This window comes from Drosophila teissieri, chromosome 2R (genome assembly GCF_016746235.2).
Source record: "Drosophila teissieri strain GT53w chromosome 2R, Prin_Dtei_1.1, whole genome shotgun sequence".
Classification (NCBI taxonomy): domain Eukaryota; kingdom Metazoa; phylum Arthropoda; class Insecta; order Diptera; family Drosophilidae; genus Drosophila; species Drosophila teissieri.
The window spans coordinates 14,770,184-14,792,331 of record NC_053030.1 but is presented as its reverse complement, the minus strand read 5'-3'; the positions used below and the strand labels follow the sequence as shown (position 1 = coordinate 14,792,331).

General features: G+C 44.8%; 6 protein-coding genes across 6 annotated transcripts; 2 read left to right on the top strand and 4 right to left on the bottom strand.

Moving 5' to 3' along the window:
• Nucleotides 1-5,972: 5,972 nt before the first annotated feature.
• LOC122613532 (proteoglycan 4) lies at nucleotides 5,973-8,520 on the top strand. The gene is made up of 2 exons (XM_043787746.1): nucleotides 5,973-6,247; nucleotides 6,389-8,520. Exons 1-2 carry the CDS (start codon nucleotides 6,084-6,086, stop codon nucleotides 8,424-8,426), a joined length of 2,202 nt encoding a protein of 733 aa, XP_043643681.1. The 5' UTR covers nucleotides 5,973-6,083; the 3' UTR covers nucleotides 8,427-8,520.
• A 3,683-nt stretch (nucleotides 8,521-12,203) lies between these two features.
• On the bottom strand, nucleotides 12,204-14,256 carry LOC122613215 (cytosol aminopeptidase). The gene has a single exon (XM_043787278.1). It carries the CDS (start codon nucleotides 14,047-14,049, stop codon nucleotides 12,445-12,447), a length of 1,605 nt encoding a protein of 534 aa, XP_043643213.1. The 5' UTR covers nucleotides 14,050-14,256; the 3' UTR covers nucleotides 12,204-12,444.
• Nucleotides 14,257-16,044: 1,788 nt separating this feature from the next.
• LOC122614021 (serine protease grass) lies at nucleotides 16,045-17,467 on the bottom strand. The gene is made up of 4 exons (XM_043788475.1): nucleotides 17,249-17,467; nucleotides 17,121-17,169; nucleotides 16,878-17,056; nucleotides 16,045-16,815 (listed from the first exon to the last, which is right to left on the bottom strand). Exons 1-4 carry the CDS (start codon nucleotides 17,460-17,462, stop codon nucleotides 16,391-16,393), a joined length of 867 nt encoding a protein of 288 aa, XP_043644410.1. The 5' UTR covers nucleotides 17,463-17,467; the 3' UTR covers nucleotides 16,045-16,390.
• A 368-nt stretch (nucleotides 17,468-17,835) lies between these two features.
• Nucleotides 17,836-18,884, bottom strand: LOC122614470 (serine protease grass). The gene is made up of 4 exons (XM_043789035.1): nucleotides 18,668-18,884; nucleotides 18,535-18,583; nucleotides 18,300-18,475; nucleotides 17,836-18,242 (listed from the first exon to the last, which is right to left on the bottom strand). Exons 1-4 carry the CDS (start codon nucleotides 18,882-18,884, stop codon nucleotides 17,836-17,838), a joined length of 849 nt encoding a protein of 282 aa, XP_043644970.1.
• Nucleotides 18,885-19,934: 1,050 nt separating this feature from the next.
• On the top strand, nucleotides 19,935-20,634 carry LOC122614333. The gene is made up of 2 exons (XM_043788894.1): nucleotides 19,935-20,465; nucleotides 20,521-20,634. The coding sequence occupies exons 1-2, from the start codon at nucleotides 19,935-19,937 to the stop codon at nucleotides 20,632-20,634; spliced, it is 645 nt and encodes a 214-aa protein (XP_043644829.1).
• A 116-nt stretch (nucleotides 20,635-20,750) lies between these two features.
• On the bottom strand, nucleotides 20,751-21,728 carry LOC122614469 (chymotrypsin-like protease CTRL-1). Its single transcript, XM_043789034.1, has 4 exons — nucleotides 21,536-21,728; nucleotides 21,433-21,478; nucleotides 21,219-21,376; nucleotides 20,751-21,142 (listed from the first exon to the last, which is right to left on the bottom strand). The coding sequence occupies exons 1-4, from the start codon at nucleotides 21,726-21,728 to the stop codon at nucleotides 20,751-20,753; spliced, it is 789 nt and encodes a 262-aa protein (XP_043644969.1).
• Between the last annotated feature and the right edge of the window lie 420 nt (nucleotides 21,729-22,148).

The following is a 22,148-nucleotide window of genomic DNA, read 5'->3' as shown; positions in this document are numbered from 1 at the left end:
AGCTTATGTAATTAATGTAAAGTAGAGTTTTTTTGCGCAGTGCATGGCCCTTCACTTGCTCTCTTTAAGTCATTAATTTTCATCTGTTGTTTCTGCTGTTGCTCTGCTGTGAGCTGTGCTGTGTGCATCCCTCTTTTTGCAGGCAAATAATCTTAAGTATTTGCTCGTTGCGGTTCGCTTTGTAATAGATCATTAATAAGGAGCAAAAAATTCCACAAATGCTGGCAAAGTAATATTAATGCAGTCAAGTGAGTTATTTACTAATTTGATAGATAACCGCACAACTTCTCAACGAAAGAAGCGCTCACAACTTCTAACACCACTTTCAATGTTCAGTTTCCTGTGTGTGGAGTGTGTAGTGTGTGGGTTTTTGGTTGTGAGTTGAGCACAAAGGTGTAGAACTTCAACTTCAAGTTGTCAGCTTGTTAGGGCGAGTTCTAAGCCTTGGCTGGCTGCTGGCTAAGACAAAAAGTACTTGCTAGCTGCCTGAATGTGAAAATCCAAACAAAATGCGAAAGTTGAGAGTTCATAGCTGAGAGTTGAGAGTGTGCGTGTGCGTGTGCTTGTGATTCGATTAGCTTTGGGGTTAAAACAAGTTGGCTCCATTCAAATCAAAACCAAAAACCTCAAAATATCAAGTGCCAGACGAGATGGAACCTAACTTGATTTGCAATTATTATTGTTTAACAAGAAGCATAAGCCGACACTTATCCCGACTCACAGCCACATCCCCATCCACATCCACATCCACATTCGCCCAAGTCGACTGCTTTGTTATTGTTGATACAAGAAGCCCTACGAGTGGGGAAAATTTTCAAATATTCGAAAGCCTTCATCTTCACATACATCTTCAGATACAGATCCGGAATCCGGATCCACACACCCACACACAATTGTTGCTCCACTCCTGGAAAACTCGGTTGAAGATGGGGGGTTCATAAATCCAATGACAGAGCCCGACCAATGTCATCTTATTTTAGGCAAATGATAAATTGACAAATTTATTTGGGTCACAGCCAGGGCGCATTCATCATCATTTGCTGGAGGATTTCCATCGGGCCACGGGGAAATTGAAAATTTCTCTCTGTCGTTCGTTTATTATTTTGTTTTCATTTTCGTTTTGGTTTTGCTTTTTTTTTGTGGCGCTGTTGTTGTGGATTTCCAGGGACTACTCCACTCATAATGGAGCTGCTGGGCAACAACAACTGACACTTTTGCCTAATGCTAATGCAGTTATAATGAGCTCTAAGCCAATTGGATTGGATGTCCCTGATTTGGGTTGGGTCTGGTCGGGCCCCAAAGTCGATGCCAAAGTCAGAAGACGCTTCGGACATTTGCATAATTAAAATTGATGTTCATGCTGCCAGTGAGGACCGTACTCGTGTACTTGTGTGCTTGCAGCAGTTCTATCGAAAGGGCTGTCCGACTTGTCCATTGTTTATTTATAATCCCAGCAACTAGTGCGCTGATTGAGTTGCCCAAGTTGAGGAGCGCATAAATTTGCATTATAGATCGACACACAGGCATCGAAGGACCGAGTGAGTGAGGAATTGCACTGGCAGAAAATCCCATGATCAAAAAATGGAGGTAAATCTCTTGATTAACTTTTGAAATGTTTTTGTTACAGGGAATTGGCTTCCCACAACATCAAAATCAATTAAATTGCATTTATTGAAAGGAAATGAAAAGTGCTAGATATTTTTTCACTGTGTAAGTACATAGAAGGTGGTCCGTTGTTTTGACCTACTGTTCATCTGCATGCTACATTCGTGCTGCAATTTCTTTTTGCATAATGCAACAGACTGTTCAACTTGCGCCCAGACGGCAAAGCTGGTTTAATCAGCCCATCAGTTAAGCGAAAACATTGGAATACTCTATGTCTTCCCAGTCGGAAAACTCACCTGGTGAAAGTTCCTCGGTTACTGCCTCTATGTGCGAAATCAGCACGAGGCAACTGCCAAACAGTAGCCACTGTACCCTGTTCATTGTGGCAACACTTGCGAGGTTCGAGTGGGTCGAGCTCTTTCTTTATTAAATCTGCAACGATAGAAAAGAAAATGCACTTTTATTTAATAACGTAGGCAGGTTAAGTATAGGCTACGGCTTAGATAAGAGATCAAGTTCTTGCACCACCTGTATAGGATCTGGCTTTTATTGATACGTGAAGAAATAAAATGCGTAATTGCGCCATTTGTGCGCGGTGTACTTACTTATATACAGGTATATAGCTACATCTCAGCAATTTGCCATTAAGATTTCCACCATCGACAGGCGGCAGTAAAGAGCGACGCACATTATTCACTGGGCGTTCGCGCCGCAAAGTATGCAACGTCATGCGGTGTGGCACTGAGATGGCGCTGACGATGGCGGTCTGGAGGTCGGAAAATGGGTGGAAAACTACGGAAAGGCAGCACCAAGGGCGAAGGCCACCGATTGGGGGGCGTGCCCAGAGCCACACGTCAAACACATTCATCACGAGTGCCAGAGTGACAGATGGCAAATGCGCCTACGGTCTCGTTTGTCCGCCGCTTCTGGAGAGGAATCCTTGATCCTTGGTCCAGCTTGGCCATGACAACGGAGGCACGGAACAAGGGCAAAAAAGGACAAATGGAAATTTTTCCAATTATTGCCGCAGGCAACAGCACAGCAGCATTGGCGTCAACGGCAAAAAAGAACATTTAACGCTTTAAAGTGCGACAATGCTCATATTTCATTCATGGTTCCGTTCAGGCACCGAGATTCCCCGAATCATCAATAACTAATTGCAAAATTTTGAGTGACGTCGTCGTCTGTTGATCAAAAACTCATTCTGTCAGCCGCATGTGGACACGAATCCAATAAAGAACGCCAACGCCACCGAAAATATATACATTCTAAGTAGTGCAATATGTAATGGTGGTCACATCTGCCACTGACATGATTTTGGCATTAAACCGAAAGTCATTTTTTGGGCGGTCTTCTCTGCACACACGAGCCCTTTCAGTTTTTGGCTTATTTAGGGTCTGCACATTCTTTTGGTTGGCGAAATTTCACTTTTACTTTAGACTGACAGCAGCTGCTGAATAATTACGTATACACATAAGGTAGGGGAGAGGCTAGGGTTAGGAGAACAGTGTGGTACATAAGTTTAGAGACCCTGCGGTATATGCCATAGATCCACAAAAACATAATGCACATATTCTTGTCTATACTTTCTTAAGTTTTTATTAGTAGTCTCCAGATCTATAATAGCTATGAAACTAGTTTTCTAAAAGGATTCTAAAAATGGCTGTGTTTGCAATATTTTCTAAACGAAGGGAATTAATAAAATCATTTTATTTTTATTAAAATGCCTAACTCTTTTTTACACAAGTTTACAACCTTGTCCACATGATTGATTGATCCCTGCGAGCAGTCAGTTGCGAAACGCACTGTACATCAGCACCATATGCTAGCATATGACCCAAGACGCGGCTCAGTGGCTCCCATCAACACTTTCAATTTCAAAAGGAAACTTTTGGGCCACCTACACCCACACATACACATGGGCGGTGGGAAGGGGAGTGGGGGTCGAGTGGGTGGCCTTTTTGGGGGGACAGGCGGATTGGCAAGGTTTTACGAGGTCCTGTTAACCGCGGGTATTTACACTAAGTCTAATGAAATGTTTAACAAGCACTTTGCTCTGCGCAAATCCCAATGACCCATAATATTAGCATAAAATCACTTGGCCCTGTGGAAAAGGGGGTAGGATCCTGGCAACCTGCACCGCCCGTAACCCCCAGCCCCTTCATAAATAAGTAGTTGTGGGTGTGCTCGGGTGTGTGTAACTACTTGCTAGTCAGCCTGCGTGGCTTGACACGCTCTATGCTCAACGCTCTGCGCTCAACGCTTTCCGCTGTACGGAAAATGCGGGCCTCAGCTCGGGAAATTTTCATTTAAATTGCACACTTTAAAAGTTTTACCCAGCCCAAAGAGCAGGGGGAAATGCGAGAAGAAGGGCTTAACAAAGCACCGACATGGCCTATGGCAGCCTGTGTATACTATACATACATATATATATATATGTATATATTTTGCCATTACGCTGCATATAAATTTTTATGTTGGCCCATACTTTATTTGTTTTTGGCCTCCGTTTGGTTTTCTGCCAGCTCGCCCTGCCCCTTTTGCTACCAAAAATAAATTACATTAAAATTCTAAGCCATCAGCACAGGCAGCGAGCTTTGGAAATTTATTTTTCCACATTATTCGCCGCTTGCCGCAAAACTCTATTTTCTTCGTGGGGTTAAGAGTTGGGATCCGGGCTTAGCCCCGGCAAAGTTGTAAAGTATCATTCGAGTCAATTAGTTCATTTGCAGAATTTCATTTCGGTCCCAGGGAATTTTGATGAGTTTCATTAAGTTTTGAAATAAATTTGAGCCGAAAAGTGGGTGAGTGTTACTATGACCACTGGGCTTACGGCCATTATTTTGGACTTAGTGTGATTACTTTTTTCTTTGTCAGTTTTAATGTGATTAAAGGCTTTTTAAAAACATTTGTAAGCATATTGAAGTTATTGTATACAGCATTATAAAGATGCAGAATAAAGATTATTTAAGTTTCAATAACTTAAATTGTTATAATAAAAACTCATGACCTTAAACATATTCATGTATTCTGATTGAGAATTGCGATGTTTATTTTCGAGCTGGTATTTATTTTCTTTTCTTTATCCCATTCAGGCCTGCCCACATAGAATCCTTGGCCCAGCTTGCACAGGTATGTCCTTTTCCACACATACTTACACAGATGCGATTGTGTACACGTACACGCTCAAACAATCACATACACGATGAATTTTATTTATATTTCATAGGAGCATAGGATTTCATAAAACACGAGAGTTAAATCTAAGTAGGCAACTTACTTGGTATTAATAATGTGCCAATCCTGGGAATACGTTTTTAAACCATGTATTCTATTGTTTAGTTGTTGGTTGGGATGAATTGAAAAAATGTAAACACACTTTTGTATGGTACACACAAACACGCGAAAAGGAACACAGAACACAGAAGAGTTGACTATGGGCTCATTTGTGTTTATAAAGGGGCGCCAACGTAATCACAACCATTGTTCACTATTTAGATGCTTAAATCTTAAGTTTCACTCGAGTTTTTAAATGTTTTAAATGCGAAAACACAGAAAAATAGGCATACAAATTTACAGACGCTCGAATTTTGCTGTCAAACGGAGCAGACAATCTCTCGCTCGCTCTCTCGCCGTTCCACTTTCATTGCGTTTCGTCCTGCGAGAGCGAGGCAGCTGTTCGAGTCCTATAGGGAAAGGTCCTTTTTGGTGGTGAGAGGACATTCGCAACTGTCAAAATGACAGCGAAACATTCGCAGAGCGCAGGCGCTTGTTTCGTTTCATTCCAAATCGTTCAAAGGAGCATATCCTGCGATTTTAGCAGGGGTTGCGATTCGCACACCCTCTCTCGCACAATGATTCTCCAGAGAAAGAGAGTAGTGAGTAGAGAGAGAGAGATGGAGAGAGCAGGCTACAATTACCTGGAGAATTGGCATTAGCCCATTTTCGTTGCGTTATAAATTGCGTTTGTCACTTTGCAGCAGACTCACCGACTCGAGGTACCACACACACACGCACATCCTGGGTGTGATTTTACATTTCCACCCCCCTCGCCCCCTCCACCCATTCCACCTGACAATGCCACCCAAAACACCCCAACTCCATGCAATTACATTTAACTTTCCTTGAGCAGTCTGCTGGGTCGGAATTAATTTTCGATTTTATTGTCAGTTAGTCAAACCCACTTGCTTAGCTGTCGCTGCGCCTGACTCTGATTTAATTGAAACTGCATGAATATGCAATTTTGGGCTATAAATTGAAATCTCGATTTCTCCGAACGACCCCACACATTTTTTTTATAGCCTTTTTCGAATTTTCACTTTTAATGGCTCTCAGTTGGCTTCTTGGGAGTTTTCATCACACACTCACATATTTGTACAAGTTACAGAACAGACTGGAGGCCAATGTGAACACACCTGAACATACATATACAAATCTATATAAAAATATTCAAGCAAGACTGCTAAAGAAATCAAAGGATGTGGGAGAGGCTGGTGAACTGCATCAAGAGCAATGGTGGAGGTGGTGGGGCCAAGAAGACAAGCTGCCAAGTTATCCAACTGGCGGATCTGAAGAAGCAGGTGCCGCCGAGCCAGTTGCCGAAGTTCCAAATGTTTGCCAAGAAGCACGAGGAGTACAAGGCGTAAGATGGGGTTACCAAAGTCAGTGTATTGGGGTCATCAGAGACAGATAGGGGAAAGTGAATTAAATCTGCTTATAACATATAATTATTTAGACAACAGCTTAGGTTTCTCTTTAATAACCACAAATGTATATTTCCTAGGCGCGTTCGTAAGTATCCGGAATCGATGCCGACCATTGACTGGGAGTACTACCGCCAGAATGTGCGAGAAGAGTTTGTGGACTGGGTGAAGGGATACGAGACCAAGTATGATAAACTTCACTCCGTGTTCGAGAACCGACATGCCATAGTAGATCACAAGCGATACTTTGATCTCGTCGATAAAGAAAAGGAGGAGGTTGTAAAATCCATTAGCGAATACAAGGCTGAATCCAACAAGAGAATCAAAGAGCTTACCGAACGGGTGGAGTGTATGAAGTCCATGCTGCCCTACGACCAAATGACCATGGAGGAGTTTTGTTTCGCCCGTCCGCATTTGGCGCCCGATTTCATCAACAAGCCCACTTTCTGGCCACACACTCCCGAGGAGCAAATGCCTGGTCCTTCGGATCCAGAGGCAGCAGCTGCTTTGCATCACGAGGAGGAACCCGAACCGCCAAAGAAACCAGCTCCCGAAAAGCCTCCAGAGAAACCTACTGCGGCTGCAAAGCCTGAGGCAGCTGCGGCTCCCACGAAGCCAACAGAGCCGCTTGTGGACACCACTCAGTTGGCCGAAAAGGCCACTGGATTGGCCAAAGATTTGGTGGCCAAGGCAATTGTACTTTTCAACAGTCTCAAGGAGAAAATGTCGGGCCTGGCCAAGAAGGTTCAGAAAAAGGCAGAGGCCGCCAAAGCAGCCCGTTCCGAATCTGCCGGAAAATCTGCCACGCCCACAGTCACACCAACAAAGTCACTGGACAGCATGGCGGAACGGGAGGGTGGACCAAACATCTGCAACCAAACTATCATACGCAGCGAGGAGGCAGAGGTCAATCCGGAGGTCAAGGCCCGGCATACCAATCTCTCCATCGAGGCGGAACCGTGCGATGCCCAGGAGGAGCGAGTCAGGGAGATAGCCAGGACATTGGAGCGCAAGCGACAATTGAAGGAGGCGGAGGAGTGGGAGGAATACAAATCCAAGAAACATCCTTGTGCTTCCGAAGAGGAACCGGATCCTTGCCAGCCCAAGGAGGAGGAAGCCGTTTGCAAGCCCGATCCTTGCCAAGTGAAAGAGGAAGCTGTCTGTGAGCCTGATCCTTGCCAGCAGAAGGAGGAAGAAGATGACGTTTGCAAACCCGATCCTTGTAAGCCGAAGGACGAAGAAGGAGCTTGTGAAGATGAGGAGGATCCTTGCAAGAAGAAGCCAAAATGCGATGATAATTTCCAGTTCGGTGGAGACAATGAGGGCGATTCGGCGAAATCCAAGCAGCAGGAGCAGGTCTTCATTAACATATCCGAGTGCAGCAAGGACCTCGCCAAGCAGGCAGAGAAGAAATCAGGTGACCCTGGAAAACCCAAGGAAAAGGCCTCTCTGACAGAAATGCCACTCGGCGCAGATCAAAAGCCTGTGCTCGGCATGCAGATTTCAGAGTCCAAGGACTCCAAGCGGGATCAGAAAACCAGTATTGAAGGTGCAAACGAAGTTGGTCCGGTGTACACCGATCCCAATCAACTTGCTGAATTGCTTGACAAGAAAAAGGAACAAAAGGTTATAATCGAAGAAGCCCACAAGCCCGTTGATGATAAACCAATGACCATATATCCGAAGCTTGAGATATCAGCCAAGCCGAAAGGCGATCCAGTCGACCAAGGCGATGAAACCAAAAAGTCGCCCAAGGATGTGGCCAACCAGGTGTTCACTATGGCCTCGGACGCTGCTACTCTGCTCACAGAAGCCACCAACACACTGGAGGACATGAAGAAGAAGAAGGAGGCTCGTCTGGAGGCTCTGGAACAGGCCTACACTTCGGCCCAAAGACAGGCCGAAGGAGCACTGGCCGAGGCCTCAAAGGCCGTGGAAGCCGCAAACAATTTGGCCCAGAGATCTGCCGAACAAACCGGCGAAATAAGCAGTCGCGACCGCGAAGCCTTGGACATGGCCGAAAAGCATGCCATTTTGGCCAAAATGATGGCCGGCCGTGCGGTGGCCTTGAAGGACGAAATCGCCCGAGTTCTCAACGATCTTAAAAAGAAACAGTAATCAGTGCAAACACATTTCCTAATGATTTTCTACCACATTTTTGTTAGTTGTTTTTCGTATTAAATTTTATGTTACATTTGTTTCCCCGTTCAAAGTTTCGCTTTCGTTTGATTTCGACTCGTTAGGTTTGTTTTTATGCAAATTTTTTTTGCCAGCCAGCTTTGCTGACCAAAAGTTGGCTGTGGGCAATAAATTTATTCTTTTGCACCAGCTTCGGTTTGCTGCTACGGCTAAAAAGTTTTCTATTTGGAATTGGCCAGCGAATTGTGAGTGTGAGGCGCTCGTAGATTGCATAATTATGCTAATTTTGTTGTTTATCCACCCGCCAAGTGTAAAAGGGTATACTGTGTGGATATAAAAAGGTGAGTTAACAGAACTATCAAACATGTTTTTACAATTTTAACAAGTTTTTGTTTACTAAAAAGTGCATTTGGAATGATTATTTTACAATAACACAAGGTTAGTTTTGATGGGTATAAAAGAGCTTCAATGCAACATGAAAAATATAGAGGTAATCAGATCTGGGTTCCACCTCATTCCGATGCTACCAGTGAGAAAGCAGGGTATAACCCAGTCAAACCTGTTCGCTTTTTAGTTTCTCCTCTTTGTTTGGCATTCAAAGCAGCCGTTCAAAAAGTGTTGCCTACATTTTGGCGTAGGGCTTTCGCAATCAAACACATTTGCATAATTAGCTTGTCCTGCGCGTGGGAGTGTGTGTACCGTTAGTGCTGGTGCGTGTTTAATTCCAGTTTGATAGTTTGTTATAAGCTTTAAGCTGAAACATTCCTTTTGTTCGCACATAACAATGGTTCGGTCTGCTCTTTGGCGGCCAATGTAAACATTTCGCTTAAGCCCTGCTTTAATTTATGTGTATTCATCGGCCAATATAGCTGGGTATATGAATGCATACCTATATATTTGTTAACTTAAGCGGCGTTAAACAAGCCATATAAATTCAATTTGAAAGCGCTTTGTCTGCCGCTTTTTGTGAGCTTTCATTGTATCCACCTTATCGCTTAATCGATTACGTAGGTGACAAAACCCATTTTGCCAAGTGCGACGGTATGTGCGGGGTATGCGGGGTATTCAGGGTCTAATGTACTTTTTGGGACACCTTTTCTGGCCCCTTGCGGAATTTGCATATTTATTTGGATTTTCCAACTGATTTTAACCCCTGCAAAGGTTAGTCGATTAAGCTGAAAGGGATTATTCATGAGCTACAAAGTGCCGGTGGGGGCACGGCTTAAAGTCGGAGCCAAGCCAACTTCGATGGAATTGGCCATTTGGCAGGATCTGGACATTTTCCCCCCACCGCCACTCCCCCACTCCCCACACTTTGCCCGGCCAGATAAACTTTTGCTGACTAGTTTCATGTGCTCGTTGACAATTTCCCGCTGTTTCTTGTTGCGGAAATATAAAATATTGCGCTTATGTTTATTGTTTTCTGTCTCGGGCAATTTTCAATCGAAATAGATTCTGTTGGCAAGCGCGTTCGCATGCGAGTTCAACTGGCACTGACCCAAACATAATTAGAAATCCTCGCGCCGGACCGCGATTTTCCGGCAGTCGGCCAATAACTTTTCCTTACGGGCATTACGAGTGCTTTTATGGTCGCCCCCCCTTTTTCGGTATGTGCAGCTGATTAACGGTTGGCTTTTATGGCTAGCGCAGTTTTTAATAGCCTGGCCGGGAATGCGCACAAAAGGGCCTAATTAGCGGCATTTAACTAAGCCTCATGTTTTGGCGACGTGATCCTGATTATTACACCAACATGAAGGACCCGACTTCACCTGAGTGCCCGCGACCCAGGACATCGAAAATGTAAATTTTCCGCTCGCTCGCTGCGGGAAGGCAATATAGCTGGCAAGCTTGATTAGTATATGCCACCGACTCTGGCTCCGGTTCTCCGGTTCTCCGACTCTCCGACTCTTCGACTCTCCGGCAGTGCGGCAGTGCGGCATCCCGTGTCCGGATCCGTATCCGTGTCCGTGTCCGTGTCCTGGTCTCGGCGCGTGTCCCTACACAAGCACTGGCAAACACACCAGCTCACTCGTACCCCCACTTAACGACGTAGTTAGCGTTAGTTAACGTATGTACGTGATATCGTTAAACTTGGTCTAACGTTACCAGACCACCATCGCATAATAAGTGTCTTATTAGTTATACCGTTCTACAGTTTGACAAATTTGTTGGGTAACCAATACTTGAAAACCTCACAAAGGCATCAGCAATCGAAATATTCTGCAATAAAAAGGATAATACATACATATTACATTTTAAAAACTATTTAAAGCAAATTTGGAAATCCGTTTTTATAATCCCTAGATTTTATCCCTCTCAAATTATGAACAATTTTTTTCTTTCGGTAAATTTTTTTCCAGTGGAGGTATGGGATCCCGGGCATCCTAGCCAAAGGCAAACCCAGTTTTAGGACACGCACCACTAGACTGGGAGACACTTTCCATGGCCAGGGGCAAGCCGAAACTTGGTCTCCCAACTGCCAACTGCCAGCTCCCAACTCCCGACTGGCGTCTCATCAATGGCCAAATTCTGTTTGCTTGGCTCAACTGTTGCCCTGAATTTCAATTTGTATTTTGGCCCCGCGTGTGTGCACTAATATGTGGGTTTGGTTGGCAGCAGGAATATTCCTCATCCTTGCAATTGGCTTCAATTAGCCAATTGCTGATGGTCCTTCTTCTACGGCTGCTGCCAATTGGTGGGCATTGTCGATGGGTTTTAATTAATTCAAGGCAAATACTGAGCCCAGCCAGGCGGTTGTAAAGTTTTTGGCGCGGGAAATTCTTACGCAAGCTGGTCCTAAAATAACAAACAACCTGAAAATCTATTTCCAAGATAAAATTAACGCTCTTCTTGCGGAGTCTGCGGGACGGGGGAGGGGGATGGGGAAATGAAAATTAAATTCCAAACAGCCGGTGGGCCTCTGTCGGTGGGTGGGGGTGTAATTTTCCACCCAGCAGCGGTGGTTGTTGTGCAGGTGGGTGGGGGTGGTGGGTGTTGGTGGTGCTGTCCAGGTAATCGCCAGCGTGTAGTATTTGCTTTTGGCGCTGCTTGTTTATTTTTTAATTTCCTTCCAATTAAGCAACAAACAAGATACCAAAAACGAAACTGAGACTCGAACTCAGTCCACAGTTGTTGCGATAAAAACGCGCACGAATCGGCAAAAGAAAACGGGAGGAAGCCGCCACCCGAGGTAAAATTAAATCAATTCGCAAGGACCACGTTGGAAAATTCATTAAAAATGCTGAAGCAAGACCGTTCTTTTCCACTTTGTGTAATTTGGGAGGGCCATTTTATCTGATAAGCTGGAAATTGATGGAACTGTATCGCTGGCCTTCAGATACTGGAATATTGCTATCATAGCCAGCGAAATACGTAAATATTTTTACAAAAAATTTAAATTCCGCCTACATTAAAAAGGTAAAAATAGGTGAGGTTGGCATCTGAAGTTGGTGGAGCACATATTAGCCTGCCATGATGTGCGGAATATTGAGGTAGAACCTTCGTCACGCTCTCCATTGCCCATGCAAAACATGTGCGCATTAATAACGAATGTGCGCTAGACCTCACATCTCTTTCGTCACGTACGCGCCCAGTGTTTTCTTGCAGCAATTAGGCTGGTGCCGAAATAGCCGAATATGCTTTCTTCTCCGGCACTAATTAGGCATATGTAAGCGCGTACTGCCGGTCAGCACTTAGTCCGGCCTAATGGAGGTCCATAAAGGTGGCTCAGAAGCCATGCAATGCGAAAAAGGAGACTTCAATTCGCTACCTGAATTTTATTCTATTTAAGTTTACAACCATACCGATACCACGGAATACATCTTTAAGGTACAGGCATATCACCATACCGACTAGAAACTAACCCAAAACAGGGGCACGTCAAATGGATAATATAGAACAAGTGGCCGAGCACATAAAGGACACTGAATTTACAAGCACATGTATCGGGATGCACATGTATCGGGATCCCTCGTCCAGTACGAAGATTAAAGATGCATCATTTGCAGGCCATCTGGTAGAGGAACTGGATGATCGATCGGGTCGGACGGCCAGTCATGCAGTCCTTGAGCAAATACGGAGGAACGCCGTGCTTGGCCAGCATTCCGGTGCCATGGGTATCCAGGTGCACCCAGTCGGAGCAGGGCACCAGTTCGAAAAGGATAGCAGCCGCCAAGCAGGAAGACGCGTGTCCCTCGCCCGTGCTGCATATATCGTAGGAGGCACGGGGCGCCACTAGCTTGCGGAAGTACCTCCACAGGGGCATGCGCCACAGTCGATCGCCGGTGAGAGCTCCGGCCTTTTGGAAGTTCTTCCAGAGGAAGGAGTTGTTGGTCCACAGGCCGGTGGCCGAGGCACCCAGTCCTTTGCGAATGCCACTGGCCATCGAGCCCACCTCCACCACCAGCTTGGGCTTGAACGTGGACTGGGCATAGAGCAGGGGATCAGCCAGCAGCACAGTGCCGGCCAGCGAGATATCCTTGATGCGCATCGTCTTGCCGTTCAGCAGTGTGACCACATCTCCCGGCTTGGTGGCCATTCCCGATGGCATATTCTCGCACAGCGGCAACACGGCGGACACATTTATGGGCAGCGATAGAGCGGCTGCCGCCCGAATGGCCGCCACGCATACTGCGGCTCCGGAAACTGCTCCGCGGTACTCATCCATGCCCCGTTTCGGATGCAGACACAGGCCACCGCTGTTGAAGGTCAGACCCTTGCCGAGCATGAGAATGGGTCGCTCCTCCGGCGAGGTGCCGCAGTAGCTGACCTCCAGGATAATGGGTGGCTCGCACGAGCCCTTCGCCACCATGAGAAAGGAGTTGAGGTTCTGCATCTCGATCCAATCCATCGAGCGCACCTCGACTGAAACACCACAGGGACACAGTGCATCCACGGTGGCCTGGGCGAAAATGGAGGGCGTCATCTGGTTGGCTGGTGTATCCGCCAAACGACGGGCCAAATTCTGCGATTCGGCCTTGAACAGCCTCCTTGTCCAGGCATCCTGATCCGTGGATCCGTAGAGCTCCAGTTTCGGTATGGCAATGCGGTTCTTCTTGCGCTTGTTCACATTGTAGCGCCACACGGCCATGGCGGCTCCTTCGGCAGCCTGCTCCGGGTACTCCATGCCATCCACATGGCAGGTGGTGCAGCCCTGTAACTGCAGAGCCCGGGCACCCACCGCAGCGCACACCCTCACGTTCTCCATGCCCTCGTCGATGACTTCCTCGGCATTGTAGCCAGCTCCCTCCTTGCCCAGGCCCACGACCGCCACGGCCCAGTACTCCTTGTCGATGTTCTGATACAGTCGCCCCACTCCAAGCTCCCCATTGAGTCCAGATTCCTTGATTAGTTCCGTGATCTTGCCGCCGACACGGTCGTCGAACTTCTCGCCTCCCGGGGACAACTTGAGGCCCTTATCGCCATCCTTGGCATACAGGCCAACCACCACGCCCTGCAAGTTGCAGGTGTTGCAGCTGCCGTCCTCACTCTTGCACCTCACCTGCTGAAAAGCTGGACCTCTGGCGAAAATGAGCGCCTTGTGGCACCTGAACAAGCCCAGTGTGGAACGGCGCAGGCTGGAGATCATCTGCGATCGAGTCATATTGCGTAGCAATTTGGGTAAACTTCGCTAAAGATTTTCACTGATTACAGACTAGTTGTCGAGTACTATACAACAATTTAGTAACGCGTCCGAGTGGGGAAACACTAAAATGACTGCTAAACACGGAAGTGAAATATAAAAAAAATTGTGTTTAATATTAAAAAAAAAAAACAGTGTTAGCTTCGTTGAGCTGGAATCGAGAAACTGAACATATTCGATATGCTAAACCACTGACATTTTGTCAATTCGAGTAGAAGTGTACTAGGATCACAAATATTTGCTAGATAGAAAAACGGGAACTCTTAACCGAATGGTAAAATACTTTTCAGCTGTCAGCGATGGGTATTTATTTATTTACCCGCGAATAACCTGGCCGCACTTGAAACTTTATGTGATGATTAAATTTGCAATTATCGGCAACAACAAGTGCATTTCTGCAGGCGACATAATGAAAAAGCGAAGTGCAGTGGGGGTAAATATATAAAAATTGCAACCAAGCCGCAGACGAAACACGTAAAAGCAATAAAGCAATAAATTGCCCAATTTGAAGCACTATTGTAGCCAATAATTTGCACAGTCACTTGGCCGCTTTTCTGCTGCAGAAACCCCTTTCCCCAACACCCCTCTACCACCAACCACCCGCCGCCCATCACCCACCGCATATAATTTTCAACAAAAATATTCACATTTGTCAATGTCGCGTGATTGATGTGGTCGACGCATTTCCGGCGAGTCGAGCGGGCCAACCAACGTGCTGATGGGCCAAATAAAAAACAGTCAACACACAGTCACAGACGCAGAAATACACTGAAACAAAATATGAGATAGCATAATGCTTTCCGGCAATCAATTCGGGGCTGATGAACTTTGGATGGATTTAAAATTTCAAACTATTTCAGATTTTGAATATCCATTTAGGAGCCTTCAAATCATTTCAAAATTAGAGCTTCATTTGAGCTAGTTTCTAAATAAAGCAAAGACATAGAAAGTGGATTCATCACCATTATCTTATTTAGTTAAAAGGCATTAACTATAAGTTAAATCATTTTCGCTCAGTGCTGGCACAGTCACACACATGAGTACACTGCCAAGTAGGCGGCGCATAAAAACAAGCAAAAACATTCATTTTTTGTATACAAATGAGCGCGCAAGAAGGACATGGCCATTGCCATGGTTATGTGTGCGACTACTCGCATACATGTACATATGTAGCCATGGCGGTGAATCTGGATCCGGATTGTGGATGTGGATGTGGCCAAGGGAATGGGCGTGTTGGCGACATTACGCGATTTCACGCATGATTTCAAATTAATGACAGCGGAGAGCGAGCTGTACGGTGTACACTGTACACCTTTAAGCCAGCGGCGAGGGTAGCTGGAATTTAAAATGTCCACCCGCACAGGATGTTTAATTTCCGAAATGCATAAATCTCACTAATACGCACAACAAGCGCCAAATCTAAATCTAATGCGGTTAACGCTTTTTGCCGTGTGCGTGCAGCATCCGAAAATCATAAACAAACTTCAAAAGAGGACAATGGCCAAAAAGAGACGGGGCCCAAAAGCGTTTTGCAGCTTATTACGCACGGTAGCCAGTTAACTGGTTAAACTGGCCTCCCAACTGGCTTCCCAACAGCCCAGCAATCCAGCAACCCGGCAACCGCAGCAATTCAACTCTGCAGGACCTGATGGCCCCATGGGTGGTGCGATTCGTTACGAACGGAGGCCTCTGTTCGACTTTTGGGCCCTCCCCACAAAAAACACACGTAACGCGTTCGTTGCCAGTGCCAGTGCCATTTCCATTTCCGTTTTTTGTGCTCAACAGCAGCAAATGCCCCGCAAAACACACGTAACTTGGTTGGCCTCGTCCTGGGCGGAAGATCCTTTCACAATCTAACACTCACCTTCGGCTCGGTTTCGGTTATTTGTTTGCCTTTGCCACAGAATATTGCCAATTGTTGCAGCACTGATATTGATGCAAATTTATTGCCTGCCGTCTGCCTTTTATGCGGCTTTTGCGATTAAAAGAGATTCCTAAACTGATTTGGGACTTTAACATAAACTCTTGCGTTTGTTTGAGAATTGTTTACAAGAAGCTGCTTTAAAGTTATAGCATTGAAAAACTAATTGAAATATACAAATTTCGTCAATCTTAACTACGAAATACATTTGATTATAGTTTCTACCAGGCGCACACTTTCCAAAGCCATCAGTGTTATGGCAAAGACAGTAGAATATTATATTACAGAGTATTATTTGAATATCTTTGGTGATAGGCAACTAGTTTTTTATACAAAAATCTTCACAGCTTTTCAATCTTTCGACCTGCTACTAGCTTTTGGTTAGGACATGTACTTCGCGTCGTAGGAAATGGTCCTAGCAATCCACTCGGTGAAGCTCAGAACATTGGTGAAGACGGTAACTCCATCGCAAGACTTGTCTCCACGGCTGACAAGTCCCACTTGGGCGTAGACGTATCTTCCATTGAGCCGCACCTCCATCCCAAGGGGGCTGCCTGAGTCTCCGATGCAGGGAGCGGACTTGCTACTCCCGGCACAGATGTGGGTGTGATCGACGGAAAATCCGTGCTGGTCGTGGCAGACTCCTCGATCGATTTGGGTGAGTCGGGCGGTTTGGAGTATGTGGCTTACAGGTGCAGTTTTCGTCGCACCCCAGCCAGTCACATTGAATTCTTTTGCGGAATTCACAAACGAATACCATTGGTCCTTATAATTAGGCATTACCAAGCATATTGGACGTATGGCACCTGCAAAAATAGGTTTTATTTTGCCATTTATAAGGAGAGCTTTAAGCTAACGAGTTGATTACCTGTATACGAAACTGGCTGTTGCAGTTTTAACAACGCTATGTCATAGGCACCAACCGATCTGTAACTGGGATGCGTATATATCCTACTGACCCTGTGTTCCTCGTATCTTGGGGCACATGTATGCTCATTAATGCAGTCAATTTCACGGGTCCAATCATACTCTCCCAGGCGAGCCGTTCTAAAGTCGTAAAACGACAACTATTAAGTCTAAATACATTGATAAAGCTACACGGAATACTAACAAGTTCTTGGGAATGGGCATCACACAATGAGCAGCGGTGAGCACAAATTCTGTAAGATAATTTAGATTTTCACAAATACGTCATTTTGTACGAGTATATATAATATATAATAATAATATATATCACACCTCTCGTGATAAGTGAACCGCCGCACAAGAACTGTAATGGATTGTGTAGGAAAGCCATCCATGGTGTCGAGTTCAATTCAGCATCATGTCCGTTTACTATGCGCCATTCAAATTGTCTTTTGCCACAATTAGGGTCCAGTAGAAGGGCCAGTCCACAGAAAAGTTGGTTCCCAATAATTGAAAAAAGCAGCAAACACGGAATGTACTTCATCATGAGGCTCGAAATTGCAACTGCGAGAAATCTTAGCTTCTAAGAAACAGAACGTTCTTATCAGCAGCTTATTGGTATTTTTTAATGATCTGTTATCAGCGTCGGCCAGTATAAAAAAAATATTATACCCTTATACCATTGCAAAGGGTATAAGGCTATCTGCATGAAACTTGATAAAAGCCTTATTTCCCACTGAAGGTAGTGTATATGTAAGTCGGAAACGTTCGATTCGCACCGCTTTTGGTTTTTCCAGAATTCACATACGCTTCATACGGACGGACACACCATATTCGAGTATATAAATTTGCCTCCATCTTCTTTTATTGTTAATTATATTTTTCTGTTCAGTATAAGTATAAGTTTATTTCAGTTTATTTCAGTTGCTATTTGCAGTTATGGTGCGATGGATCCAATTTGAGTAGCTTAAAATATTCGTAAATACGGAGACCCCTTGGAAGGGATTGCGGAGATGGCTAACTATTCCGAATTGAAAGAAACGCTTGGCCTGATTGTAGTCCACCAGGCTACCCAGCGGACCTCCAGAGTCGCCGATGCCCACATAATGTCTACTTTCGCCGGCACAAATGTGGGTACGATCCACATTGTATCCATACCAGTAGCGACAGGAGAAGCGATCGATTTGTGGTATTCTCGTGTGCTGCAGCTTGTCGCTTACTTTGGTTGCATTGGTGGCACCCCAGCCGAATATGGTGAAGTACTTAATGGTGTCCAGATATCCCTGCCACTGTGGATTCAGCATCAAGCAAATCGGCCGTATGCTATCTGACATAATCATACTGTTAGGTATTATTTATACCTTAAGCTTTCAAATTTATTTACCAGTGTATGCAACATGTCGGTTTAGTTTTCCCAGAGCTATGTCGTAGTAGTGGGCTGTTCTGTATAGTGGGTAGATAAACCTTTGCATCACCATAAATTCAGAGTATGGGGCCGCACACTCAAACTCATTGCAATCAACTTTCTGACTCGCATCGTTCTCTCCCAATCGAACTAATCTTTAATAACACCAATAATGTATTATTAATATAATTTTCCGTACTTAAATACTACTTACATCGTAGCACTCACATTATGGAAGCAATGGGCAGCTGTCAGCACAAACCCTAAAAAAGGCGTGAATAGCTTACACAATCGATGGATTCAAAGACTTACCTCCAGCTAAAGAATTTCTATATTCTGGTACTTACAATGGTTGAGAAGCGAGCCACCACAAATGAATGCGGAGTTTATATGCAAATAGGCTAGCCATGGAGTGAGCATCGCTGCAGTATTCTTGCCGCCAGTTATCCGGTAGGTATATTTCGAAGCGCCGCAATCCGCATCCAGAAGATACGAATATCCTATAGATATTCGGTGTCCCAGGATGAGGCAAGCCAGCAGAACACCGGTAAGAGTTTGCTTCATCTCGAAGCGATCAAGTGCAACTGACCAATGATTAGAGTGCTGTAAGTAATATTCTGCAGTAAAACGATTCACTTATCAGGAACATAGTTATGAGTAAGCTCTGGTTGTGAGTCAAAGGTTTCAATGGAAGCTCACTTGCATTTATAGCTGGAAATACCTATTACATCTATAAATAGAGTGCTGAGTTTATGTTTAATATCTAAAATGATTCTTATTCCAAGGAGTGCAAACATAAAGTTGAGCCATTAATTATTATCTACATTAGCTTTCGCTTTAACAAATTGTGTGACCACGCAAATGTTTTGTGGTTTGCCTCAATGAAGTCTGGTTTTCTTGGTTCGAGGTGGTGGGTGGAAAATAGGCATAGAATTCTCAGAAGGCTCGTAAATTTGGCGAATGCATAAATCACGCAATTGAATTCTAATTTTTCGACTTCTGCAGTCAACAGAACAATGTATTCAGCTTGTGTTGTCTGGGACTGAGACTGGGACTGGGACTGGGACTGGGATAGGAAATGCATTCCGAGTCTGAATCAATCATTATTTTTAATGCACAAATGGGAGCAATTACAGTCAGTTTGGGCCAGACAAAAGAATGTCTCACTTGATTTATCGAGGTTTGGCCAATGTTTGTGGACCATGCATCTTGTTTATCATGTGCGAAGTCGCTGCTTTGAATACTGGGGACTGATGTTGTTATTTGTGTTATTCCCAGTGACGGTGAAAGCAAAAGTGTACAGTGGGAAAAATAATTATTTAATAGCTTCTATTATACTCATTCATTAATATATTTTTACCGCAATACATTTTGCGGAAGAGATGATGAAGCAATGACAAGTTTTATGAGATGTTATATGACAAAATAATACAGAATATAGCATGAACAACAATTTCTTGTTGTGTATAAGTTTGTGCGGTCCAAATAGTTGATGAGGCCGGTGACAGTGGCAATTAGCACCTGGCACACCCCCGCCGCCAAAGACAGTGGTAAATACTGTAGCCCCGAAAGTATAAAAGGCTTGGCCTCTACCAAAACTCTAAGAGTCTCACAATGGCTTTCTCCACCTCCGTATCGGTGATTCTTTTGATCTCGGCCATTGGCTGTTGGAGCACAGCCTTTGGCGGCCTGCGAGAAGATCTCAAGGATTTCGTGGCCTTGGTTCCCCGTCGCAGAATTGGTTTTATTGCCGCCAGATACTACATCTTCGATCCCAAGTTTCGCCAGGCGGTGGAGTTTGTGCGCAGCGATGGGTTTATAAGCACATGGCAGCAGGTGCGTGCCGCTCCGGATTTTGTGAATATCATTAACTACGTGACTGAGTACGGCTCGGGCTACGATATCACCACACTGGTGGACAGTTTGCCAACTCGTTTGCGTGCCTATCAGCTGTCGCGCACTGTACCCGTGGAACTGATGTTGCGCCGCGACTTGACCACCTTCCTCTGGGACATTCTGCAATCCTTGCCCAGGACCAGAATCTATTCCCTGATGGCACAGAAATCCAGACAGAGCCCTGAATTCGCCAAACTCTACAAAGCGTTGAGGGATAAGGAGTTTAAGGAGCTGGTGCAGCGTGCCAGAGTAAGGTTAAAAAAGGTATCCAGTTGAGTTTTAATAACGCTCCTCTTTGTTTTAGCATTCCAGACAACTGCAGGGCCCCATAAAGAAACTGAGCCAGAAGAGCATCAACGTGGATGAAATACTGCAAATCGTGTTCGAGGTAATCAGTTGGGGTCCGCAGCCATCCTAGATTCTAGGGATTCATGTTATAAAATTCTATGTTAATAAAAAGATCATTATTTATTTTATATATTAGTTGTCACTTGTTAACAGTTATAAGTTTTCCTTACAATATCTAAACTAATCCTAGTACCAATTGTGCTGCATTGTTTCGACCATCCAGTATGTATGGTATAGGAGATCGGTGTAAATGCCATAAGCCCTGCAGTTGCCAGTGAATGTGCTGGCCACTCCGAATTGGGCGAAGATGGTGGTGCCATTGTATCGCACCTGAGCGCCCAAAGGACTCCCCGAGTCTCCTTTGCACGCGAACTGTGCAGGATTGCTGGCACACAGTTTTTCCGGCTGGTTGTAGCAATGCGAGTAGCTGTATCGACGAACAGTCATTTGTTGCAGCTTCGCTGGCATTCTAGGGTATCTCGATGCCTGCCCCCAGCCCGTCACGGTGAAGAACTGGATTTTGCGTATGACAAATCTAAGGCCGGGGTTCAGCAGAATGCAAATAGGTCTGATTGTGGCTGCAAATTAAAAAGGAAAGGTTAACTTTAATTTAAGCAAGTTTGCTAGCTATATATTGTATTAAATAGTAAATACCTGTGTATATCACGGGACGTTCCAGTTTTAGCAGAGCAATATCATTGACTTGCGTGACGGCATTGTAATACGGATGCCGATAGATATCTACTGCTCGATAATCTTCTGTTTTGCCATCCCGTGTCGTGGATAAGTCGTATTCACCCAATCTGACGATTCTGTGGAAAATGTTGGATTAATTTCAATAGGAAAAAGCTCAGACATTATAACGTACAAGGGTTCGTTCAGTTTCGAGCAATGAGCAGCGGTGAGAACAAAGCCTGAAATGGTTGCATGGTAATTAAAAACGGGCAATTGTATATGGAATAGTAACGAACGGTATGCAATTAGTGAGCCTCCGCCTACAAAAGCTCTGTTTCGCATCAAGTATGCCATCCAAGGTGCCCTTCCAGCATTTTGACCTCCAATGATTCTCGGCGCATATTTCGGTGGTATACACTTATTGTCCAGAAGCTGCGTTGACCCGAGAAATGGGAGTACCGATAGAGTAATCAGAACTTTAACGTACATCATCACTCTTGCAGCTACAGAATCAAACAATTTGCGCTTTCATGAAGTGGCTCCGTTTATATACTAAACTCTGTTTGTTTATTGATTCTGAATAAGTTTAAGCACATATCTAGGTTTCTTGTTTTCATAAACGTTTTTCATTAAGTCATATCGAGTGTACAATAGCTCTAAAACATAAGTATACCGCATTGAACAGCCGCAATGTAAATGTAATTATTATTAAAATTGGACTATGAATAATCGCTTGCTTTCTGCTATTCCTAGAAGCTTAGTACCAATGACGTCGCACTGTTTGCTGGATCCAGGCTGTATGGTTATAGACGTCAGTATAGAAACCGAATCCGTTGCAATACCGATTAGACACTTGGCTGGCTAATCCGAATTGGGCATAGATAGTGATGCCATTAAGCCTCACTTGTG